General features: G+C 54.0%; 1 protein-coding gene across 3 annotated transcripts in view; it reads right to left on the reverse strand.

The window, feature by feature from the left end:
• Window positions 1-3,682: 3,682 nt before the first annotated feature.
• Window positions 3,683-21,207, reverse strand: part of LOC116955828 (uncharacterized) — a 33,384-nt gene continuing 15,859 nt past the window's right edge. For 2 of the 3 annotated variants that reach the window (XM_076053674.1, XM_076053673.1), the window contains 3 exons: window positions 20,417-20,500; window positions 18,001-18,225; window positions 3,683-16,620 (listed from right to left, as the gene is read on the reverse strand). In XM_076053674.1, coding sequence (XP_075909789.1) covers window positions 16,503-16,620; window positions 18,001-18,225; window positions 20,417-20,500 — 427 coding nt within the window. In that variant the 3' untranslated portion in view covers window positions 3,683-16,502. The remainder of the gene's footprint in view (window positions 16,621-18,000; window positions 18,226-20,416; window positions 20,501-21,207) is intronic. The other variant, XM_076053675.1, reaches the window with a different exon arrangement.

Here is a 21,207-nt window from a genome sequence, read left to right on the forward strand (position 1 = left end):
TGTATGTAGAACTTCTTTCGCACCGTGCGTGGCCAACCGTGCTATGGGTCTTTGTGGGTCTCTATGGGTCTCTGTGGGTCTGGGTGTCTATGGGTCTCTATGTATGTTGAACTTCTTTCGCACCGTATTGTAGCCAACCACGCTATGCATATATGGCTGTCTCTGTGGGTCTCTATGGGTCTCTGTGGGTCTTTGTGGGTCTATGGGTCTCTGTGGGTCTCTATGAGTCTCTGTGGGCCTGGGTGTCTGTGGGTCCCAATGTATGTATGAGTAATGACAGTAGAGTCAACCTACGGTGTGAACTAGTGGCCACAGGAGGTAATGACATGGGAGTCAGCCTGCAGTGTGAGTGAACTAGTGGCCACGAGAGGTAATGACAGGGGAGTCAGCCTGCAGTACGAATGGACTAGTGGCCACGGGAGGTAATGACAGGGGAGTCAGCTTGCAGTACGAATGGACTTGTGGCTGCGGGAATGATCAAGAATAGGAGCGTGGCCAGGTGACGGCAGAGGACGGTGGAGTCTGCTGGTGGAGCGAGCGGTCTCGAACCAGCGAGAAGGTTCGGGAAAGGGGGCGTGGCCTCAGACCGTATATAAGGGAGATGCGTGGGAGACTCGGGGCTGTTGCAGTGGGGGTCTCCGCCTGTCCCAGTGCAATTACGCGGCTCCTTAATAAAGAAAGCATCTCAAGGCAAGTGCGTCGAAGCCGTCATTACCTACGTACAACTTCTGTCGCACCGTACGTAGACCAATCGTGCTATGGGTGTCTCTCTGTGTGTGCCATCTTCTTGTCGTACGGCTGATGTAAGCGTGTGCCCCTGTGTGTGTGTCTGAGAGAGTTATGAGTCACTTAGTGACTCAGGACGTCACTGCTGTGTCGGCCCGTACGAGGGCTAGGGGCCCCAAGGGGGAGCCTGGGGGGGGGGATCACGTGGTAGAGGACCCCCCGGACCTTGCCGGAGGTTCGGGAAGGGAGGCGTGGCCCGGGGCGGAGCCAGCAACACCGGAGCGGTTATAAGCGGGGGTGCGAACGGCGGAGCGGGGCTCTTCAACCCCCAAAGTGAAGATGACGTCGTCGGTCCTCAAGCCCCCGGGTCGTCGCCCGTGACCAGGCAGCCCGTCGCCTTCCCTGGTCACGCTGCGTAGTGCCACCGAGTGTTAGTGAGTTGAGGAAGGTGGTCACCACCTTATGCGCAGCGTTATATTACTTACCGTTGTAATAAATAGCGTTGCCTCCAAGCTGTGTGTGTGTGTGTGCACCTAATTCGAGTCCGCTACACATGCGCACGGGTCGAGCCACACCGCCGCGCGGCCTGCCCCGTGGCTGGCCCCCGTCGGGTTCGAAGGGTCCCGCGCGTCTTAGGGGGCACCGCCCCCCCCGCCCCGCATCTCACAGCCCGGAGCTAGCGCTGCTCGAGAGGCGGAGAGGGAGACAGAGGGAGAGGGGGAGAGAGACAGAGAGGGGGAGAGAGACAGAGAGAGGGAGAGAGAGACAGAGAGGGGGAGAGAGACAGAGAGGGAGAGAGAGACAGAGAGAGGGAGAGAGACAGAGAGGGAGAGAGAGACAGAGAGGGAGAGAGAGACAGAGAGGGGGAGAGATAGAGAGGGAGAGAGACAGAGAGGGGGAGAGAGACAGAGAGGGGGAGAGAGACAGAGAGGGGAGAGAGATAGAGAGGGAGAGAGACAGAGAGGGAGAGAGAGACAGAGAGGAAGAGATAGACAGAGAGGGGGAGATAGACAGAGAGGGAAGCATAAAGGGAGAGAGAGACAGAGAGACAGAGACAGAGAGACAGAGAGAGACAGAGAAACAGAGAGGGAGAGGGAGAGGGGGAGAGAGACAGAGAGAGAGACAGAGAGAGACAGAGAGAGAAGCAGAGAGGTAGAGAGAGGTAGAGAGAGACAGAGAGGTAGAGAGACAGAGAGGGGGAGATAGACAGAGAGGGAAGCAGAAAGGGAGAGAGAGACAGAGAGAGAGAGAGACAGAGAGACAGAGAGAGACAGAGAGAGACAGAGAGGGAGAGAAAGAGGGGGAGAGAGAGACAGAGAAATCAGCAGAGAGGGATAGAGAGACGGTGGCGCACCAACACGTGGAGTGCAAGAGCCTGGACTCGCTGTTCAAGGTCCTGAGAAACATCCTCCTAAGGTTCAGCCTCCACTTCTACCCCGGCGGTCCTCATCTTTGGATACCCCAACATCTTCAGGGGCTGGTCAACGTGCTCTTCGGCTACGCCAAGCTCGCCATATACAGGGCGAGGAAGGTGGCCCTGGAGGGGCAACGTCCGGCCAGCAGCCTGGGCATCTTCCGCGCTCCGGTCGGAGCCAGGGTGTGGCCGGAGTTCCGCCGTGCGTGGCTGACCCACGCCGTGCCGGCCTTCAAGGAGCGGTGGGCGCTGGAGGAGGCCGTGTGCTCGGTGGCAGATGACGGTAGAGAGCTCTGTGCATGCAGATTGTGAGCTACCCGTCGGAGGCCGTTTGACTGTGGGAAGGGCTGCGTGCAGATGCAGCACTTGTCGTAGTTATAAAGAAAAAAGAGAGCGAGAGAGTGAGAGAGAGAGCGGGAGAGAGAGCGAGAAAGAGAGTGAGCGAGCGACATGGAGTAGGAAGAGAGGGGGTAGAGAGAGAGGGGGGGCAGAGAGGGGGGTAGAGAGAGAGAGGGAAGGGGTAAGGAGAGCAGAGCGAGAAATATTTTGTTAAATCTTTCATTTAAAAAGGAGGGGGGGGGGGTTTACATAAAGCAAAGCATTAAAAAACACAAATGATGAACGAAGCAAAGTGCCGACTACACCGAGCATCTTCTTGTTCCCCTCTGATCGTAAAAAATAAAGAGATAGACAGACAGAGAGAAGCAGAGAGGGAGGGAGAGACAGAGAGACAGGGAGAAAGAGAGAGAGAGAGAGAGAGACAGAGAGACAGGGAGACAGAGACAGAGAGACAGACAGAGAGACATACAGAGAGACAGACAGATAGACAGAGAGAGAAGCAGAGAGGGAGGGAGAGACAGAAAGGGAGGGAGAGACAGAGAGAGAGACAGAGAGACAGGGAGACAGAGACAGAGAGACAGATAGAGAGACAGACAGAGAGACAGACAGAGAGACAGACAGATAGACAGAGAGAGAAGCAGAAAGGGAGGGAGTGACAGAAAGGGAGGGAGAGACAGAGAGAGATATAGAGAGGGGGAGAGAGACAGAGAGACAGAGAGAGACAGAGAAACAGGGAGACAGGGAGACAGAGACAGAGAGAGAAGCAGAGAGGGGGAGAGAGACAGAGAGACAGGGAGACAAAGAGACAGGGAGACAGACAGAGAGAGACAGAGAGAGACAGGGAGACAGGGAGACAGACAGAGAGACAGAGAGATCACGCTAAGCCAAATGCAGATCCAAGTACAATGTCCGGCAGACGGCCTTAATCGGCTCAGCGCGGGATTCAGGAGGCACAGCGCCCAACTGTCCCGCAACCCAGGGAAAGGCGCGGGATCAGCAGTGAACAAAGCATTGTTATAAACATTGTTATAAAGAATGCTATAAACACAGCGCATCTTAAGTGGGGGGAGAGAGGGGGAGGGGCACGATTGAACATCAAACGAATTCACCGTCCAGAGCCCCCCACCCACCCCCCACTATGCAGTGGGAAGCACGTGCATTCCGCACCCGACGTTGGAACAAAACGATCGGATCCACACCCTGGGATGTTCACTCGTTACAAGTCCATTTATTTACAACAACAAACAAACAACAGCACTAGCGATGAAGACGACAGAGATATCTCTCTCTTTATCTTCTTCTTTTTCATCAGTGGCGAGTGGCCCTCGCTTAACACGCGGCGGGTCTCTGTGTGAGTCTGTGGGTCTCTGTGTGAGTCTGTGGGTCTCTGTGTGAGTCTGTGGGTCTCTGTGTGAGTCTGTGGGTCTCTGTGTGAGTCTGTGGGTCTCTGTGTGAGTCTGTGGGTCTCTGTGTGAGTCTGTGGGTCTCTGTGTGAGTCTGTGGGTCTCTGTGTGAGTCTGTGGGTCTCTGTGTGAGTCTGTGGGTCTCTGTGTGAGTCTGTGGGTCTCTGTGTGAGTCCGTGGGTCTCTGTGTGAGTCTGTGGGTCTCTGTGTGAGTCTGTGGGTCTCTGTGTGAGTCTGTGGGTCTCTGTGTGAGTCTGTGGGTCTCTGTGTGAGTCCGTGGGTCTCTGTGTGAGTCCGTGGGTCTCTGTGTGAGTCTGTGGGTCTCTGTGTGAGTCTGTGGGTCTCTGTGTGAGTCTGTGGGTCTCTGTGTGAGTCTGTGGGTCTCTGTGTGAGTCTGTGGGTCTCTGTGTGAGTCCGTGGGTCTCTGTGTGAGTCTGTGGGTCTCTGTGTGAGTCTGTGGGTCTCTGTGTGAGTCTGTGGGTCTCTGTGTGAGTCTGTGGGTCTCTGTGTGAGTCTGTGGGTCTCTGTGTGAGTCCGTGGGTCTCTGTGTGAGTCTGTGGGTCTCTGTGTGAGTCTGTGGGTCTCTGTGTGAGTCTGTGGGTCTCTGTGTGAGTCTGTGGGTCTCTGTGTGAGTCTGTGGGTCTCTGTGTGGCGAGTCTGTGGGTCTCTGTGTGAGTCTGTGGGTCTCTGTGTGAGCCTGTGGGTCTTTGTGTGAGTCTGTGGGTCTCTGTGTGGCGAGTCTGTGGGTCTCTGTGTGGCGAGTCTGTGGGTCTCTGTGTGGCGAGTCTGTGGGTCTCTGTGTGAGTCTGTGGGTCTCTGTGTGGTGAGTCAATGGGTCTCTGTGTGAGCCTGTGGGTATCTGTGTGAGTCTGTGGGTCTCTGTGTGAGTCTGTGGGTCTCTGTGTGGCGAGTCTGTGGGTCTCTGTGTGGCGAGTCTGTGGGTCTCTGTGTGGCGAGTCTGTGGGTCTCTGTGTGAGTCTGTGGGTCTCTGTGTGAGTCTGTGGGTCGCTGTGTGAGTCTGTGGGTCTCTGTGTGTGTCTGTGGGTTTCTGTGTGGTGAGTCTGTGGGTCTCTGTGTGAGTCCGTGGGTCTCTGCGTGAGTCTGTGGGTCTCTGTGTGAGTCTATGGGTCTCTGTGTGAGCCTGTGGGTCTCTGTGTAAGTCTGTGGGTCTCTGTGTGGTGAGTCTGTGGGTCTCTGTGTGAGTCTGTGGGTCTCTGTGTGAGTCTGTGGGTCTCTGTGTGAGTCTGTGGATCTCTGTGTGTGTCTGTGGGTCTCTGTGTGAGTCTGTGGGTCTCTGTGTGAGTCTGTGGGTCTCTGTGTGAGTCTACGGGTATCGGTTGAGCCTGTGGGTCTCTGTGTGAGTCTGTGGGTCTCTGTGTGAGTCTACGGGTCTCTGTGTGAGTCTGTGGGTCTCTGTGTGAGTCTGTGGGTTTCTATGTGGTGAGTCTGTGGGTCTCTGTGTGAGTCTGTGGGTCTCTGTGTGAGTCTACGGGTCTCTGTGTGAGTCTGTGGGTCTCTGTGTGAGTCTGTGGGTCTCTGTGTGAGTCTGTGGGTCTCTGTGTGAGTCTGTGGGTCTCTGTGTGAGTCTGTGGGTCTCTGTGTGAGCCTGTGGGTCTATGTGTGAGTCTGTGGGTCTCTGTGTGAGTCTATGGGTCTCAGTGTGAGTCTGTGGGTCTCTGTGTAAGTCTGTGGGTCTCTGTGTGAGTCTGTGGGTCTTTGTGTGAGTCTATCGGTATCTGTGTGAGTCTGTGGGTCTCTGTGTGAGTCTGTGGGTCTCTGTGTGAGTCTGTGGGTCTATGCGTGAGTCTGTGGGTCTCTGTGTGAGTCTGTGGGTCTCTGTGTGAGTCTGTAGGTCTCTGTGTGAGTCTGTGGGTCTCTGTGTGAGTCTGTGGGTCTCTATGTGAGTCTACGGGTCTCTGTGTGAGTCTATGGGTCTCTGTGTGAGTCTGTGGGTATCTGTGTGAGTCTATGGGTCTCTGTGTGAGTCTGTGGGTCTCTGTGTGAGTCTGTGGGTCTATGTGTGAGTCTGTGGGTCTCTGTGTGAGTCTGTGGGTCTCTGTGTGAGTCTGTGGGTCTCTGTGTGAGTCTGTGGGTCTCTGTGTGAGTCTGTGGGTCTCTATGTGAGTCTATGGGGTCTCTGTGTGAGTCTATGGGTCTCTGTGTGAGTCTGTGGGTATCTGTGTGAGTCTATGGGTCTCTGTGTGAGTCTGTGGGTCTCTGTGTGGTGAGTCTATGGGTCTCTATGTGAGCCTGTGGGTCTCTGTGTGAGTCTACGGGTCTCTGTGTGAGTCTGTGGGTCTCTGTGTGAGTCTGTGGGTTTCTATGTGGTGAGTCTGTGGGTTTCTGTGTGAGTCTGTGGGTCTCTGTGTGAGTCTACGGGTCTCTGTGTGAGTCTGTGGGTCTCTGTGTGAGTCGGTGGGTCGCTGTGTGAGTCCGGGGTCTCTGTGTGAGTCTATGCGTCTCTGTGTCAGTCTGTGGGTCTCTGTGGTGAGTCTGTGGGTCTCTGTGTGGTGAGTCTGTGGGTCTCTGTGTGAGTCTGTGGGTCTCTGTGTGGTGAGTCAATGGGTCTCTGTGTGAGCCTGTGGGTCTCTGTGTGAGTCTGTGGGTCTCTGTGTGAGTCTGTGGGTCTCTGTGGTGAGTCTGTGGGTCTCTGTGTGGTGAGTCTGTGGGTCTCTGTGTGGCGAGTCTGTGGGTCTCTGTGTGAGTCTGTGGGTCCCTGTGTGAGTCTGTGGGTCTTTGTGTGAGTCTGTGGGTATCTGTGTGAGTCTGTGGGTCTCTGTGTGAGTCCGTGGGTCTCTGTGTGAGTCTACGGGTCTCTGTGTGAGTCTGTGGGTCTCTGTGTGAGTCTGTGGGTCTCTGTGTGAGTCTGTGGGTTTCTGTGTGGGTCTGTGGGTCTCTGTGTGAGTCTGTGGGTCTCTGTGTGAGTCTGTGGGTCTCTGTGTGAGTCTGTGGGATTCTGTGTGAGTCTATGGGTCTCTTTGTGAGTCTGTGGGTCTCTGTGTGAGTCTGTGGGTCTCAGTGTGAGTCTACGGGTCTCTGTGTGGTGAGTCTGTGGGTCTCTGTATGAGTCTGTGCGTCTCTGTGTGAGTCTGTGGGTCTCTGTGCGAGTCTACGGGCCTCTGTGTGGTGAGTCTGTGGGTCTCTGTGTGAGTCTGTGGGTCTCTGTGTGAGTCTGTGGGTCTATGTGTGAGTCTGTGGGTCTCTGTGTGAGTCTGTGGGTCTCTGTGTGAGTCTGTAGGTCTCTGTGTGAGTCTGTGGGTCTCTGTGTGAGTCTGTGGGTCTCTGTGTGAGTCTACGGGTCTCTGTGTGAGTCTATGGGTCTCTGTGTGAGTCTGTGGGTATCTTTGTGAGTCTATGGGTCTCTGTGTGAGTCTGTGGGTCTCTGTGTGGTGAGTCTATGGGTCTCTATGTGAGCCTGTGGGTCTCTGTGTGAGTCTGTGGGTCTCTGTGTGTGTCTGTGGGTCTCTGTGTGGTGAGTATATGGGTCTCTGTGTGAGTCTGTGGGTATCTGTGTGAGTCTGTGGGTCTCTGTGTGAGTCTGTGGGTCTCTGTGTGAGTCTACGGGTCTCTGTGTGAGTCTGTGGGTCTCTGTGTGAGTCTCTGGGTCTCTGTGTGAGTCTGTGGGTTTCTGTGTGGGTATGTGGGTCTCTGTGTGAGTCTGTGGGTCTCTGTGTGAGTCTGTGGGTCTCTGTGTGAGTCTGTGGGATTCTGTGTGAGTCTATGGGTCTCTTTGTGAGTCTGTGGGTCTCTGTGTGAGTCTGTGGGTCTCAGTGTGAGTCTACGGGTCTCTATGTGGTGAGTCTGTGGGTCTCTGCATGAGTCTGTGCGTCTCTGTGTGAGTCTGTGGGTCTCTGTGCGAGTCTACGGGCCTCTGTGTGGTGAGTCTGTGGGTCTCTGTGTGAGTCTGTGGGTCTCTGTGTGAGTCTGTGGGTCTATGTGTGAGTCTGTGGGTCTCTGTGTGAGTCTGTGGGGGTCTGTGTGAGTCTGTGGGTCTCTGTGTGAGTCTGTGGGGCTCTGTGTGAGTCTGTGGGTCTCTGTGTGAGTCTACGGGTCTCTGTGTGAGTCTATGGGTCTCTGTGTGAGTCTGTGGGTCTCTGTGTGAGCCTGTGGGTCTCTGTATGAGTCTGTGGGTCTCTGTGTGTGTCTGTGGGTCTCTGTGTGGTGAGCCTATGGGTCTCTGTGTGAGTCTGTGGGTCTCTGTGTGAGTCTGTGGGTCTCTGTGTGAGTCGGAGGGTCCCTGTGTGAGTCTGCGGGTCTTTGTGTGAGTCCTTGGGTATCTGTGTGAGTCTGTGGGTCTCTGTGTGAGTCCGTGGGTCTGTGTGTGAGTCTACGGGTCTCTGTGTGAGTCTGTGGGTCTCTGTGTGAGTCTGTGGGACTCTGTGTGAGTCTGTGGGTTTCTGTGTGGGTCTGTGGGTCTCTGTGTGAGTCTGTGGGTCTCTGTGTGAGTCTGTGGGTCTCTGTGTGAGTCTGTGGGATTCTGTGTGAGTCTATGGGTCTCTTTGTGAGTCTGTGGGTCTCTGTGTGAGTCTGTGGGTCTCAGTGTGAGTCTACGGGTCTCTGTGTGGTGAGTCTGTGGGTCTCTGTATGAGTCTGTGCGTCTCTGTGTGAGTCTGTGGGTCTCTGTGCGAGTCTACGGGCCTCCGTGATGTGAGCCTGTGGGTCTCTGTGTGAGTCTGTGGGTCTCTGTGTGGTGAGTCTATGGGTCTCTGTGCAAGTCTGTGGGTCTCTGTGTGAGTCTGTGGGTCTCTGTGTGAGTCTACGGGTATCTGTGTGAGTCTACGGGTCTCTGTGTGAGTCTGTGGGTCGCTGTGTGAGTCTGTGGGTCTCTGTGTGAGTCTGTGGGTCTCTGTGTGAGTCTGTGGGTCTCTGCGTGTGTCTGTAGGTCTCTGTGTGAGTCTGTGGGTCTCTGTGTGAGTCTGTGGGTCTCTGTGTGAGTCTGTGGGTCTCTGTGTGAGTCTGTGGGTCTCTGTGTGAGTCTACGGGTATCTGTGTGGTGAGTCTGTGGGTCTCTGTGTGAGTCTGTGAGTCTCTGTGTGAGCCTGTGGGTCTCTGTGTGTGTCTGTGGGTTTCTGTGTGGTGAGTCTGTGGGTCTCTGTGTGAGTCCGTGGGTCTCTGTGTGTGTCTGTGGGTTTCTGTGTGGTGAGTCTGTGGGTTTCTGTGTGAGTCTGTAGGTCTCTGTGTGAGTCTACGGGTATCTGTGTGAGTCTACGGGTCTCTGTGTGAGTCTGTGGGTCGCTGTGTGAGTCTATCGGTATCTGTGTGAGTCTGTGGGTCTCTGTGTGAGTCTGTGGGTCTCTGTGTGAGTCTGTGGGTCTATGTGTGAGTCTGTGGGTCTCTGTGTGAGTCTATGGGTATCTGTGTGAGTCTATGGGTCTCTGTGTGAGTCTGTGGGTCTCTGTGTGAGTCTGTGGGTCTCTGTGTGAGTCTGTGGGTATCTGTGTGAGTCTATGGGTCTCTGTGTGAGTATGTGGGTTTCTGTGTGAGTCTGTAGGTCTCTGTGTGATTCTACGGGTATCTGTGTGAGTCTACGGGTCTCTGTGTGAGTCTGTGGGTCTCTGTGTGAGTCTGTGGGTCTCTGTGTGAGTCTGTGGGTCTCTTTGTGAGTCTGTGGGTCTCTGTGTGAGTCTACGGGTCTCTGTGCGAGTCTATGGGTCTCTGTGTGAGTCTGTGGGTATCTGTGTGAGTCTATGGGTCTCTGTGTGAGTCTGTGGGTCTCTGTGTGAGTCTGTGGGTCTCTGTGTGAGTCTGTGGGTCTCTGTGTGAGTCTGTGGGATTTTGTGTGAGTCTATGGGTCTCTTTGTGAGTCTGTGGGTCTCTGTGTGAGTCTGTGGGTCTCAGTGTGAGTCTACGGGTCTCTGTGTGGTGAGTCTGTGGGTCTCTGCATGAGTCTGTGCGTCTCTGTGTGAGTCTGTGGGTCTCTGTGCGAGTCTACGGGCCTCTGTGTGGTGAGTCTGTGGGCCTCTGTGTGAGTCTGTGGGTCTCTGTGTGGTGAGTCTATGGGTCTCTGTGCAAGTCTGTGGGTCTCTGTGTGAGTCTGTGGGTCTCTGTGTGAGTCTACGGGTATCTGTGTGAGTCTACGGGGCTCTGTGTGAGTCTGTGGGTCGCTGTGTGAGTCTGTGGGTCTCTGTGTGAGTCTGTGGGTCTCTGTGTGAGTCTGTGGGTCTCTGTGTGAGTCTGTGGGTCTCTGTGTGAGTCTACAGGTATCTGTGTGGTGAGTCTGTGAGTGTCTGTGTGAGTCTGTGAGTCTCTGTGTGAGCCTGTGGGTCTCTGTGTGTGTCTGTGGGTTTCTGTGTGGTGAGTCTGTGGGTCTCTGTGTGAGTCCGTGGGTCTCTGTGTGTGTCTGTGGGTTTCTGTGTGGTGAGTTTGTGGGTTTCTGTGTGAGTCTACGGGTCTCTGTGTGAGTCTGTGCGTCGCTGTGTGAGTCTATCGGTATCTGTGTGAGTCTGTGGGTCTCTGTGTGAGTCTGTGGGTCTCTGTGTGAGTCTGTGGGTCTATGTGTGAGTCTGTGGGTCGCTGTGTGAGTCTGTGGGTCTCTGTGTGAGTCTGTGGGTCTCTGTGTGAGTCTGTGGGTCTCTGTGTGAGTCTGTGGGTCTCTGTGTGAGTCTACGGGTCTCTGTGTGAGTATATGGGTCTCTGTGTGAGTCTGTGGGTATCTGTGTGAGTCTATGGGTCTCTGTGTGAGTCTGTGGGTCTCTGTGTGAGTCTGTGGGTCTCTGTGTGAGTCTGTGGGTCTCTGTGTGAGTCTGTGGGATTCTGTGTGAGTCTATGGGTCTCTTTGTGAGTCTGTGGGTCTCTGTGTGAGTCTGTGGGTCTCAGTGTGAGTCTACGGGTCTCTGTGTGGTGAGTCTGTGGGTCTCTGCATGAGTCTGTGCGTCTCTGTGTGAGTCTGTGGGTCTCTGTGCGAGTCTACGGGCCTCTGTGTGGTGAGTCTGTGGGTCTCTGTGTGAGTCTGTGGGTCTCTGTGTGGTGAGTCTATGGGTCTCTGTGCAAGTCTGTGGGTCTCTGTGTGAGTCTGTGGGTCTCTGTGTGAGTCTACGGGTATCTGTGTGAGTCTACGGGTCTCTGTGTGAGTCTGTGGGTCGCTGTGTGAGTCTGTGGGTCTCTGTGTGAGTCTGTGGGTCTCTGTGTGAGTCTGTGGGTCTCTGCGTGTGTCTGTAGGTCTCTGTGTGAGTCTGTGGGTCTCTGTGTGAGTCTGTGGGTCTCTGTGTGAGTCTGTGGGTCTCTGTGTGAGTCTGTGGGTCTCTGTGTGAGTCTACGGGTATCTGTGTGGTGAGTCTGTGGGTCTCTGTGTGAGTCTGTGAGTCTCTGTGTGAGCCTGTGGGTCTCTGTGTGAGTCTGTGGGTCTCTTTGTGTGTCTGTGGGTTTCTGTGTGGTGAGTCTGTGGGTCTCTGTGTGAGTCCGTGGGTCTCTGTGTGTGTCTGTGGGTTTCTGTGTGGTGAGTCTGTGGGTTTCTGTGTGAGTCTGTAGGTCTCTGTGTGAGTCTACGGGTATCTGTGTGAGTCTACGGGTGTCTGTGTGAGTCTGTGGGTCGCTGTGTGAGTCTATCGGTATCTGTTTGAGTCTGTGGGTCTCTGTGTGAGTCTGTGGGTCTTTGTGTGAGTCTGTGGGTCTATGTGTGAGTCTGTGGGTCTCTGTGTGAGTCTGTGAGTCTCTGTGTGAGTCTGTGGGTCTCTGTGTGAGTCTGTGGGTCTCTGTGTGAGTCTACGGGTCTCTGTGTGAGTCTATGGGTCTCTGTGTGAGTCTGTGGGTATCTGTGTGAGTCTATGGGTCTCTGTGTGAGTCTGTGGGTCTCTGTGTGAGTATGTGGGTCTCTGTGTGTGTCTGTGGGATTCTGTGTGAGTCTATGGGTCTCTTTGCGAGTCTGTGGGTCTCTGTGTGAGTCTGTGGGTCTCAGTGTGAGTCTACGGGTCTCTGTGTGGTGAGTCTGTGGGTCTCTGCATGAGTCTGTGCGTCTCTGTGTGAGTCTGTGGGTCTCTGTGCGAGTCTACGGGCCTCTGTGTGGTGAGTCTGTGGGTCTCTGTGTGAGTCTGTGGGTCGCTGTGTGAGTCTGTGAGTCTATGTGTGAGTCTGTGGGTCTCTGTGTGAGTCTACGGGTCTCTGTGTGAGTCTATGGGTCTCTGTGTGAGTCTGTGGGTATCTGTGTGAGTCTATGGGTCTCTGTGTGAGTCTGTGGGTCTCTGTGTGGTGAGTCTATGGGTCTCTATGTGAGCCTGTGGGTCTCTGTGTGAGTCTGTGGGTCTCTGTGTGTGTCTGTGGGTCTCTGTGTGATGAGTCTATGGGTCTCTGTGTGAGTCTGTGGGTCTCTGTGTGAGTCTGTGGGTCTCTGTGTGAGTGGGTGGGTCCCTGTGTGAGTCTGTGGGTCTTTGTGTGAGTCTTTGGGTATCTGTGTGAGTCTGTGGGTCTCTGTGTGAGTCCGTGGGTCTCTGTGTGAGTCCGTGGGTCTCTGTGTGAGTCTACGGGTCTCTGTGTGAGTCTGTGGGTCTCTGTGTGAGTCTGTGGGTCTCTGTGTGAGTCTGTGGGTTTCTGTGTGGGTCTGTGGGTCTCTGTGTGAGTCTGTGGGTCTCTGTGTGAGTCTGTGGGTCTCTGTGTGAGTCTGTGGGATTCTGTGTGAGTCTATGGGTCTCTTTGTGAGTCTGTGGGTCTCTGTGTGAGTCTGTGGGTCTCAGTGTGAGTCTACGGGTCTCTGTGTGGTGAGTCTGTGGGTCTCTGTATGAGTCTGTGCGTCTCTGTGTGAGTCTGTGGGTCTCTGTGCGAGTCTACGGGCCTCCGTGATGTGAGTCTGTGGGTCTCTGTGTGAGTCTGTGGGTCTCTGTGTGAGTCTGTGGGTCGCTGTGTGAGTCTGTGGGTCTCTGTGTGAGTCTGTGGGTCTCTGTGTGAGTCTGTGGGTCTCTGCGTGTGTCTGTAGGTCTCTGTGTGAGTCTGTGGGTCTCTGTGTGAGTCTGTGGGTCTCTGTGTGAGTCTGTGGTTCTCTGTGTGAGTCTGTGGGTCTCTGTGTGAGTCTACGGGTATCTGTGTGGTGAGTCTGTGGGTCTCTGTGTGAGTCTGTGAGTCTCTGTGTGAGCCTGTGGGTCTCTGTGTGAGTCTGTGGGTCTCTATGTGTGTCTGTTGGTTTCTGTGTGGTGAGTCTGTGGGTCTCTGTGTGAGTCCGTGGGTCTCTGTGTGTGTCTGTGGGTTTCTGTGTGGTGAGTCTGTGGGTTTCTGTGTGAGTCTGTAGGTCTCTGTGTGAGTCTACGGGTATCTGTGTGAGTCTACGGGTCTCTGTGTGAGTCTGTGGGTCTCTGTGTGAGTCTGTGGGTCTCTGTGTGAGTCTGTGGGTCTCTTTGTGAGTCTGTGGGTCTCTGTGTGAGTCTGTGGGTCTCTGTGTGAGTCTACGGGTCTCTGTGTGAGTCTATGGGTCTCTGTGTGAGTCTGTGGGTATCTGTGTGGTGAGTCTATGGGTCTCTATGTGAGCCTGTGGGTCTCTGTGTGAGTCTGTGGGTCTCTGTGTGTGTCTGTAGGTCTCTGTGTGGTGAGTCTATGGGTCTCTGTGTGAGTCTGTGGGTCTCTGTGTGAGTCTGTGGGTCTCTGTGTGAGTCTGTGGGTCCCTGTGTGTGTCTGTGGGTCTTTATGTAAGTCTGTGGGTATCTGTGTGAGTCTGTGGGTCTCTGTGTGAGTCTTTGGGTCTCTGTGTGAGCCTGTGGGTCTCTGTGTGAGTCTGTGGATTTCTGTGTGAGTCTATGGGTCTCTGTGTGAGTCTGTGGGTCTCTGTGTGAGTCTGTGGGTCTCTGTGTGAGTCTACGGGTCTCTGTGTGGTGAGTCTGTGGGTCTCTGTGTGAGTCTGCGGGTCTCTGTGTGAGTTTGTGGGTCTCTGTGTGAGTCTGTGGGTCTCTGTGTGAGTCTACGGGTCTCTGACTGGTGAGTCTGTGGGTCTCTGTATGAGTCTGTGCGTCTCTGTGTGAGTCTGTGGGTCTCTGTGTGAGTCTACGGGTCTCTGTGTGGTGAGTCTGTGGGTCTCTGTGTGAGTCTGTGGGTCTCTGTGTGGTGAGTCTATGGGTCTCTGTGCGAGCCTGTGGGTCTCTGTGTGAGTCTGTGGGTCTCTGTGTGAGTCTGTGGATCTCTGTGTGAGTCTATGGGTCTCTGTGTGAGTCTGTGGGTCTCTGTGTGAGTCTGTGGGTCTCTGTGTGAGTCTGTGGGTCTCTGTGTGAGTCTGTGGGTCTTTGTGTGAGTCTTTGGGTAACTGTGTGAGTATGTGGGTCTCTGTGTGAGTCTGTGGGTCTCTGTGTGAGTCTGTGGGTCTCTGTGTGAGTCTGTGGGTCTCTGGTTGAGTCTGTGGGTCTCTGTGTGAGTCTACGGGTCTCTGTGTGAGTATGTGGGTCTCTGTGTGAGTCTGTGGGTCTCTGTGTGAGTCTACGGGTCTCTGTGTGAGTCTACGGGTCTCTGTGTGAGTCTGTGGGTCTCTGTGTGAGTCTATGGGTCTCTATGTGAGTCTGTGGGTATCTGTGTGAGTCTGTGGGTCTCTGTGTGTGTCTGTGGGTCTCTGTGTGGTGAGTCTATGGGTCTCTGTGTGAGTCTGTGGGTCTCTGTGTGAGTCTGTGGGTCGCTGTGTGAGTCTGTGGGTCTCTTTTTGAGTCTGTGGGTCTTTGTGTGAGTCTGTGGGTATCTGTGTGAGTCTGTGGGACTCCGTGTGAGTCCGTGGGTCTCTGTGTGAGTCTACGGGTCTCTGTGTGATTCTGTGGGTCTCTGTGTAAGTCTGTGGGTCTCTGTGTGAGTCTGTGGGTTTCTGTGTGAGTCTATGGGTCTCTGTGTGAGTCTGTGGGTTTCTGTGTGAGCCTGTGGGTCTCTGTGTGAGTCTGTGGGTTTCTGTGTGAGTCTATGGGTTTCTGTGTGAGTCTGTGTGTCTCTTTGTGAGTCTGTGGGTCTCTGTGTGAGTCTACGGGTCTCTGTGTGGTGAGTCTGTGGGTCTCTGTGTGAGTCTGTGGGTCTCTGTGTGAGTCTGTGGGTTTCTGTGTGAGTCTATGGGTCTCTGTGTGAGTTTGTGGGTCTCTGTGTGAGTCTGTGGGTCTCTGTGTGAGTCTACGGGTCTCTGTGTGGTGAGTCTGTGGGTCTCTGTATGAGTCTGTGGGTCTCTGTGTGAGTCTGTGGGTCTCTGTGTGAGTCTACGGGTATCTGTGTGAGTCTACGGGTCTCTGTGTGAGTCTGTGGGTCTCTGTGTGAGTCTGTGGTTCTCTGTGTGTGTCTGTAGGTCTCTGTGTGAGTCTGTGGGTCTCTGTGTGAGTCTGTGGGTCTCTGTGTGAATATATGGGTCTCTGTGTGAGCATGTGGGTCTCTGTGTGAGTCTGTGGGCGTCTGTGTGAGTCTGTGGGTCTCTGTGTGAGTCTGTGGGTCTCTGTGTGAGTCTACGGGTATCTGTGTGAGTCTGTGGGTTTCTGTGTGGTAAGTCTGTGGGTCTCTGTGTGAGTCTGTGGGTCTCTGTGTGAGTCTACAGGTCTCTGTGTGAGTCTGTGGGTCTCTGTGTGAGCCTGTGGGTCTCTGTGTGAGTTTGTGGGTTTCTGTGTGAGTCTGTGGGTCTCTGTGTGAGTCTGTGCGTCTCTGTGTGAGTCTGTGGGTTTCTGTGTGGTGAGTCTGTGGGTCTCTGTGTGAGTCTGTGGGTCTCTGTGTGAGTCTACGGGTATCTGTGTGAGTCTACGGGTCTCTGTGTGAGTCTGTGGGTCTCTGTGTGAGTCTGTGGGTCTCTGTGTGAGTCTGTGGGTCTCTGTGTGAGTCTGTGGGTCTCTGTGTGAGTTTACGGGTCTCTGTGTGAGTCTGTGGGTCTCTGTGTGAGTCTGTGGGTCTCTGTGTGAGTCTACGGATCTCTGTGTGAGTCTACGGGTCTCTGTGTGAGTCTGTGGGTCTATGTGTGAGTCTATGGGTCTCTGTGTGAGTCTGTGGGTCTCTGTGTGGTGAGTCTATTGGCCTCTATGTGAGTCTGTGGGTCTCTGTGTGAGTCTGTGGGTCTATGTGTGTGTCTGTGGGTCTCTGTGTGGTGAGTCTATGGGTCTCTGTGTGAGTCTGTGGGTCTCTGTGTGAGTCTGTGGGTCTCTGTGTGAGTCTGTGGGTCTCTGTGTGAGTCTGTGGGTCTCTTTGTGAGTCTTTGGGGCTTTGTGTGAGTCTGTGGGTATCTGTGTGAGTCTGTGGGTCTCTGTGTGAGTCTACGGGTCTCTGTGTGAGTCTGTTGGTCTCTGTGTGAGTCTGTGGGGCTCTGTGTGAGTCTGTGGGTTTCTGTGTGAGTCTGTGGGTCTCTGTGTGAGTCTGTGGGTCTCTGTGTGAGTCTGTGGGTCTCTGTGTGATTCTGTGGGTTTCTGTGTGAGTCTATGGGTCTCTGTGTGAGTCTGTGGGTCTCTGTGTGAGTCTATGGGTCTCTGTGTGGTGAGTCTGTGGGTCTCTGTGTGAGTCTGTGGGTCTCTGTGTGAGTCTATGGGTCTCTGTGTGAGTCTATGGGCCTCTATGTGAGTCTGTGGGTCTCTGTGTGAGTCTGTGGGTCTCTTTGTGAGTCTATGGGTCTCTATGTGAGTCTGTGGGTCTCTGTGTGAGTCTATGGGTCTCTATGTGAGCCTATGGGTCTCTGCGTGAGTCTATAGGTCTCTATATAAAAGCGACGCCAGTCAGGACCTTGTGTCTTCAGAGCCATCACCGTTGTCATCTGTGTCACCATCTTCAAACGGGTTCCAGGGTTCATGCCCAGAGGATGGCGTGAGCGTCACCTCTGCAATGTTGCCAAAGCTGGGAAAATCATCATCACCACCATCACCATCACAATCGTTATCACCACCATCACCACCATCACCACCACAATCGTTATCACCACCATCACCACCATCACCACCACAATCGTTATCACCACCATCACCACCACAATCGTTATCACCACCATCACCACCATCACCACCACAATCGTTATCACCACCATCACCACCATCACCACCACAATCGTTATCACCACCATCACCACCATCACCACCATCACCACCACAATCGTTATCACCACCATCACCACCATCTCCACCACTACCACCATTGCCACTACCAAGTCTGACATCACCACCATCACCACCACCACCAACATTGCCACTACCACGACCGACATCACCACCACCACCATCGTCGCCACCACCATCGTTATCACCACCACCATCATCACCACCACCATCACCGTCACCACAACCATCGTTATCACCACCATCATCATCACCGCCATCACCACCAACAACATTGCCACTACCACCACCGACATCACTACCAACGTCACCACCACCATCGTTATCACCACCACCATCATCACCACAACAAACATTACCACCACCACCATCGTCACCTCCACCGTCATCGCCACCACCATCACCACCACCATCACCAACATTACCACTACCACCAACATTGCCACTACCACGACTGACATCACCACCACCACCAACGTCACCACCACCATCATCACCACCACCGTCACCACCACCATCGTTATCACCACCACCACCATCATCACCACAACCAACATTACCACTACCACCACCACCATCGTCACCTCCACCGTCATCACCACCATCACCACCACCATCACCACCACCATCACCAACATTACCACTACCACCACCAACACCACCACCATCACCACAACCACCACCCTAATCACCACCGCCATCATCACCATCATCATCACCATCATCATTTTCAGCATCACCACCACCACCATCATCATGAAAGACCCCGCATAGCCTGTAACAGACTGGTCATTGATTACTGCTATAATTATTGATTATTGTTATGATTATTGATTATTGCTATGATTATTGATGATCACTATGATTTTTGATGATTGCCATAATTATTGATTACTGCTATGAATACTGCTATGATTATTGATTGTTGATTTGATTATTGATGATTTCCATGACTATTGATTATTGATGTGATCATTGCTGATCGCTATGATGATTTATTGCTGGTTTGATTCCTGCTATGATTATTGATGATTGCAATGATTATTGATGATGGCTATGATTATTGCTGATCGCCGTGATTATTGATGATCGCTACGGTGATTGATTACAGCTGCCATTGTTGCTGTGGCGTTGCCACAGTTACTGTGAAGGGCGGACCAGGCACCTTGAGGTTGCTTCAGGCTCGTCGGGGATGAAGAACGGATTCGTGATGTCCAGGACCTCCTCCACCTCCTCCTCCTCGTCCACGTCCCTGAGATCAACGCAGTCCACCACGGCGTCAAGATAACCGTTCATCACCGCCGCCGTCGATGCCAGCCGTGGTCGATCCGCTGCTCGATGGAGGCTTCCCTCGCTGCCTCTCAAACCGATCCATCCATCATCTGTCAAACTACATAGAGACCCATGGACTCACACAGAAACCCATGGACTCACACAGAGACCCGTAGACTGACACAGAGACCCGTAGACTCACACAGAGACCCACACACTCACACAGAGACCCATAGACACACACAGAGACCCACAGACTCACACAGAGACTCGGAGACTCACACAGAGACCCACAGACTCACACAGAGACACACAGACTCAGACAGAGACACGCAGACTCACACAGAGACTCATAGACTCACACAGAGACCCCTAGAGACCCACAGACTCACACAGAGACCCACAGACTCACACAGAGACCCACAGACTCACACAGAGACCCACAGACTCACACAGAGACCCGTAGACTCAAACAGAGACCCATAGACTCACACAGAGACCCACAGACTCAAACAGAGACCCACGGCCTCACACAGAGACCCGTAGACTCACACAGAGACCCACAGACTCACACAGAGACCCGTAGACTCACACAGAAACCCGTAGACTCACACAGAGACCCGTAGACTCACACAGAGACCCACAGACTCACACAGAGACATATGGACTCACACAGAGACCCATTGACTCACACATAGACCCACAGACTCACACAGAGACTCGGAGACTCACACAGAGACCCACAGACTCACACAGAGACCCACAGACTCAGACAGAGACACGCAGACTCACACAGAGCCTCATAGACTCACACAGAGACCCGCAGACTCACACAGAGACTCATAGACTCACACAGAGACCCCTAGACTCACACAGAGACCCATAGACTCACACAGAGACCCACAAACTCACACAGAGACCCATAGACTCACACAGAGACCCACATACTCACACAGAGAACCATAGACTAACACAGAGACCCGTAGACTCGCACAGAGACCCATAGACTCACACAGAGACCCACAGACTCACACAGAGACCTACAGACTCACACAGAGACCCACATACTCACAAAGAGACCCGTAGACTCACAAAGAGACCCATAGACTCACACAGAGACCCACAGACTCACACAGAGACCCATAGACTCACAAAGAGACCCATAGACTCACACAGAGACCCGTAGACTCACACAGAGACCCATAGACTCACACAGAAACCCACATACTCACACAGAGACCCGTAGACTAACACAGAGACCCACAGATTCACACAGAGACCCACATACTCACACAGTGACCCGTAGACTCGCACAGAGACCCACAGACTCACACAGAGACCCACAGACTCACACAGAGACCCACAGACTCACACAGAGACCCACAGACTCACACAGAGACCCGTAGACTCACACAGAGACCCATAGACTCACACAGAGACCCACAGACTCACACAGAGACCCACGGACTCACACAGAGACCCGTAGACTCACACAGAGACCCATAGACTCACACAGAGACCCGTAGACTCACACAGAGACCCGTAGACTCACACAGAGACCCGTAGACTCACACAGAGACCCGTAGACTCACAGAGAGACCCGTAGACTCACACAGAGACCCATAGACTCGCACAGAGACCCACAGGCTCACACAGAGGCCCACAGACTCACACAGAGACCCACAGACTCACACAGAGACCCGTAGACTCACACAGAGACGCACAGACTCACACAGACTCACACAGAGACCCGTAGACTCACACAGAGACCCATAAACTCACACAGAGACCCATAGACTCGCACAAAGACCCACAGACTCACACAGAGACCCACAGACTCACACAGAGACCCGTAGACTCACACAGAGACCCATAGACTCACACAGAGACCCACAGACTCACACAGAGACCCACAGACTCACACAGATACCCGTAGAATCACACAGAGACCCATAGAATCACACAGAGACTTGTAGACTCACACAGAGGCCCACAAACTCACACAGAGACCCACAAACTCACACAGAGACCCACAGACTCACACAGAGACCCACAAACTCACACAGAGACCCACAAACTCACACAGAGACCCACAAACTCACACAGAGACCCACGGACTCGCACAGAGACCCACAGACTCACACAGAGACCCACAGACTCACACAGAGACCCACAGACTCACACAGAGACCCACAGACTCACACAGAGACCCACAGACTCACACCGTGGAGATGGACAGTGCCACCACCAGCGCTTGCCAGCCACACCTGGCTGGTGGCACGAGGCTGGTGGCACCTGGCTGGTCCTACCTGTCGCTGAACGGATTGCGGGAGTCGTGGTCGGAGTCGTCCGGCTCATGTGGTGGACTCCACTCTCCGTCGTCCTCGAGGTGGCTGCGATATTCGACGTGAACGGCAGAAGTCAGCCTCCTCTCTCCCGTCCACGCACTCACCTACCCACTCGCTCAGCCACTCACTCACCTACCTACCCACTAGCTCAGCCACGCACTCACTTACCCACTCGCTCAGCCACTCATCTACCCACTCACTCAGCCACATACTCGCTTACCTACCCACTCGCTCAGCCACTCACTGACTCACCTACCCACTCACCTACCCACTCGCTCAGCCACACACTCACCTACGTACTCACCCAGCCACTCACTAACTCACCTACCCACTCACCTACCAACTCGCTCAGCCAGGCACTCAGTTACCCACTCGCCCAGCTACTCACTCACTTACCCACTCGCTCAGCCACTCACCTACCTACTCGCCCAGCCACACACTCACTCACCTACCCACTCGCTCAGCCACACACTCACCTACGCACTTGCTCAGCCACTCACTGACTCACCTACCCACTCACCTACCCACTTGCTTAGCCACACACTCACCTACCCACTCACAAACCCACTTGCTCAGCCACACACTCACTCACCTACCCACTCGCTCAGCCACTCACTCACCTACCCACTCACTCAGCCACTCACTGACTCACCTACCCACTCACCTACCCACTTGCTCAGCCACACACTCACCTACCCACTCGCTCAGCCACTCACTGACTCACCTACCCACTCGCTCAGCCACTCACTGAC

The sequence above is a fragment of the Petromyzon marinus genome, chromosome 62 (genome assembly GCF_048934315.1).
Source record: "Petromyzon marinus isolate PM22_M1 ecotype Great Lakes invasive population chromosome 62, UKy_Petmar_22M1.pri1.0, whole genome shotgun sequence".
In the NCBI taxonomy this organism is placed as follows: Eukaryota; Metazoa; Chordata; class Hyperoartia; order Petromyzontiformes; family Petromyzontidae; genus Petromyzon; species Petromyzon marinus.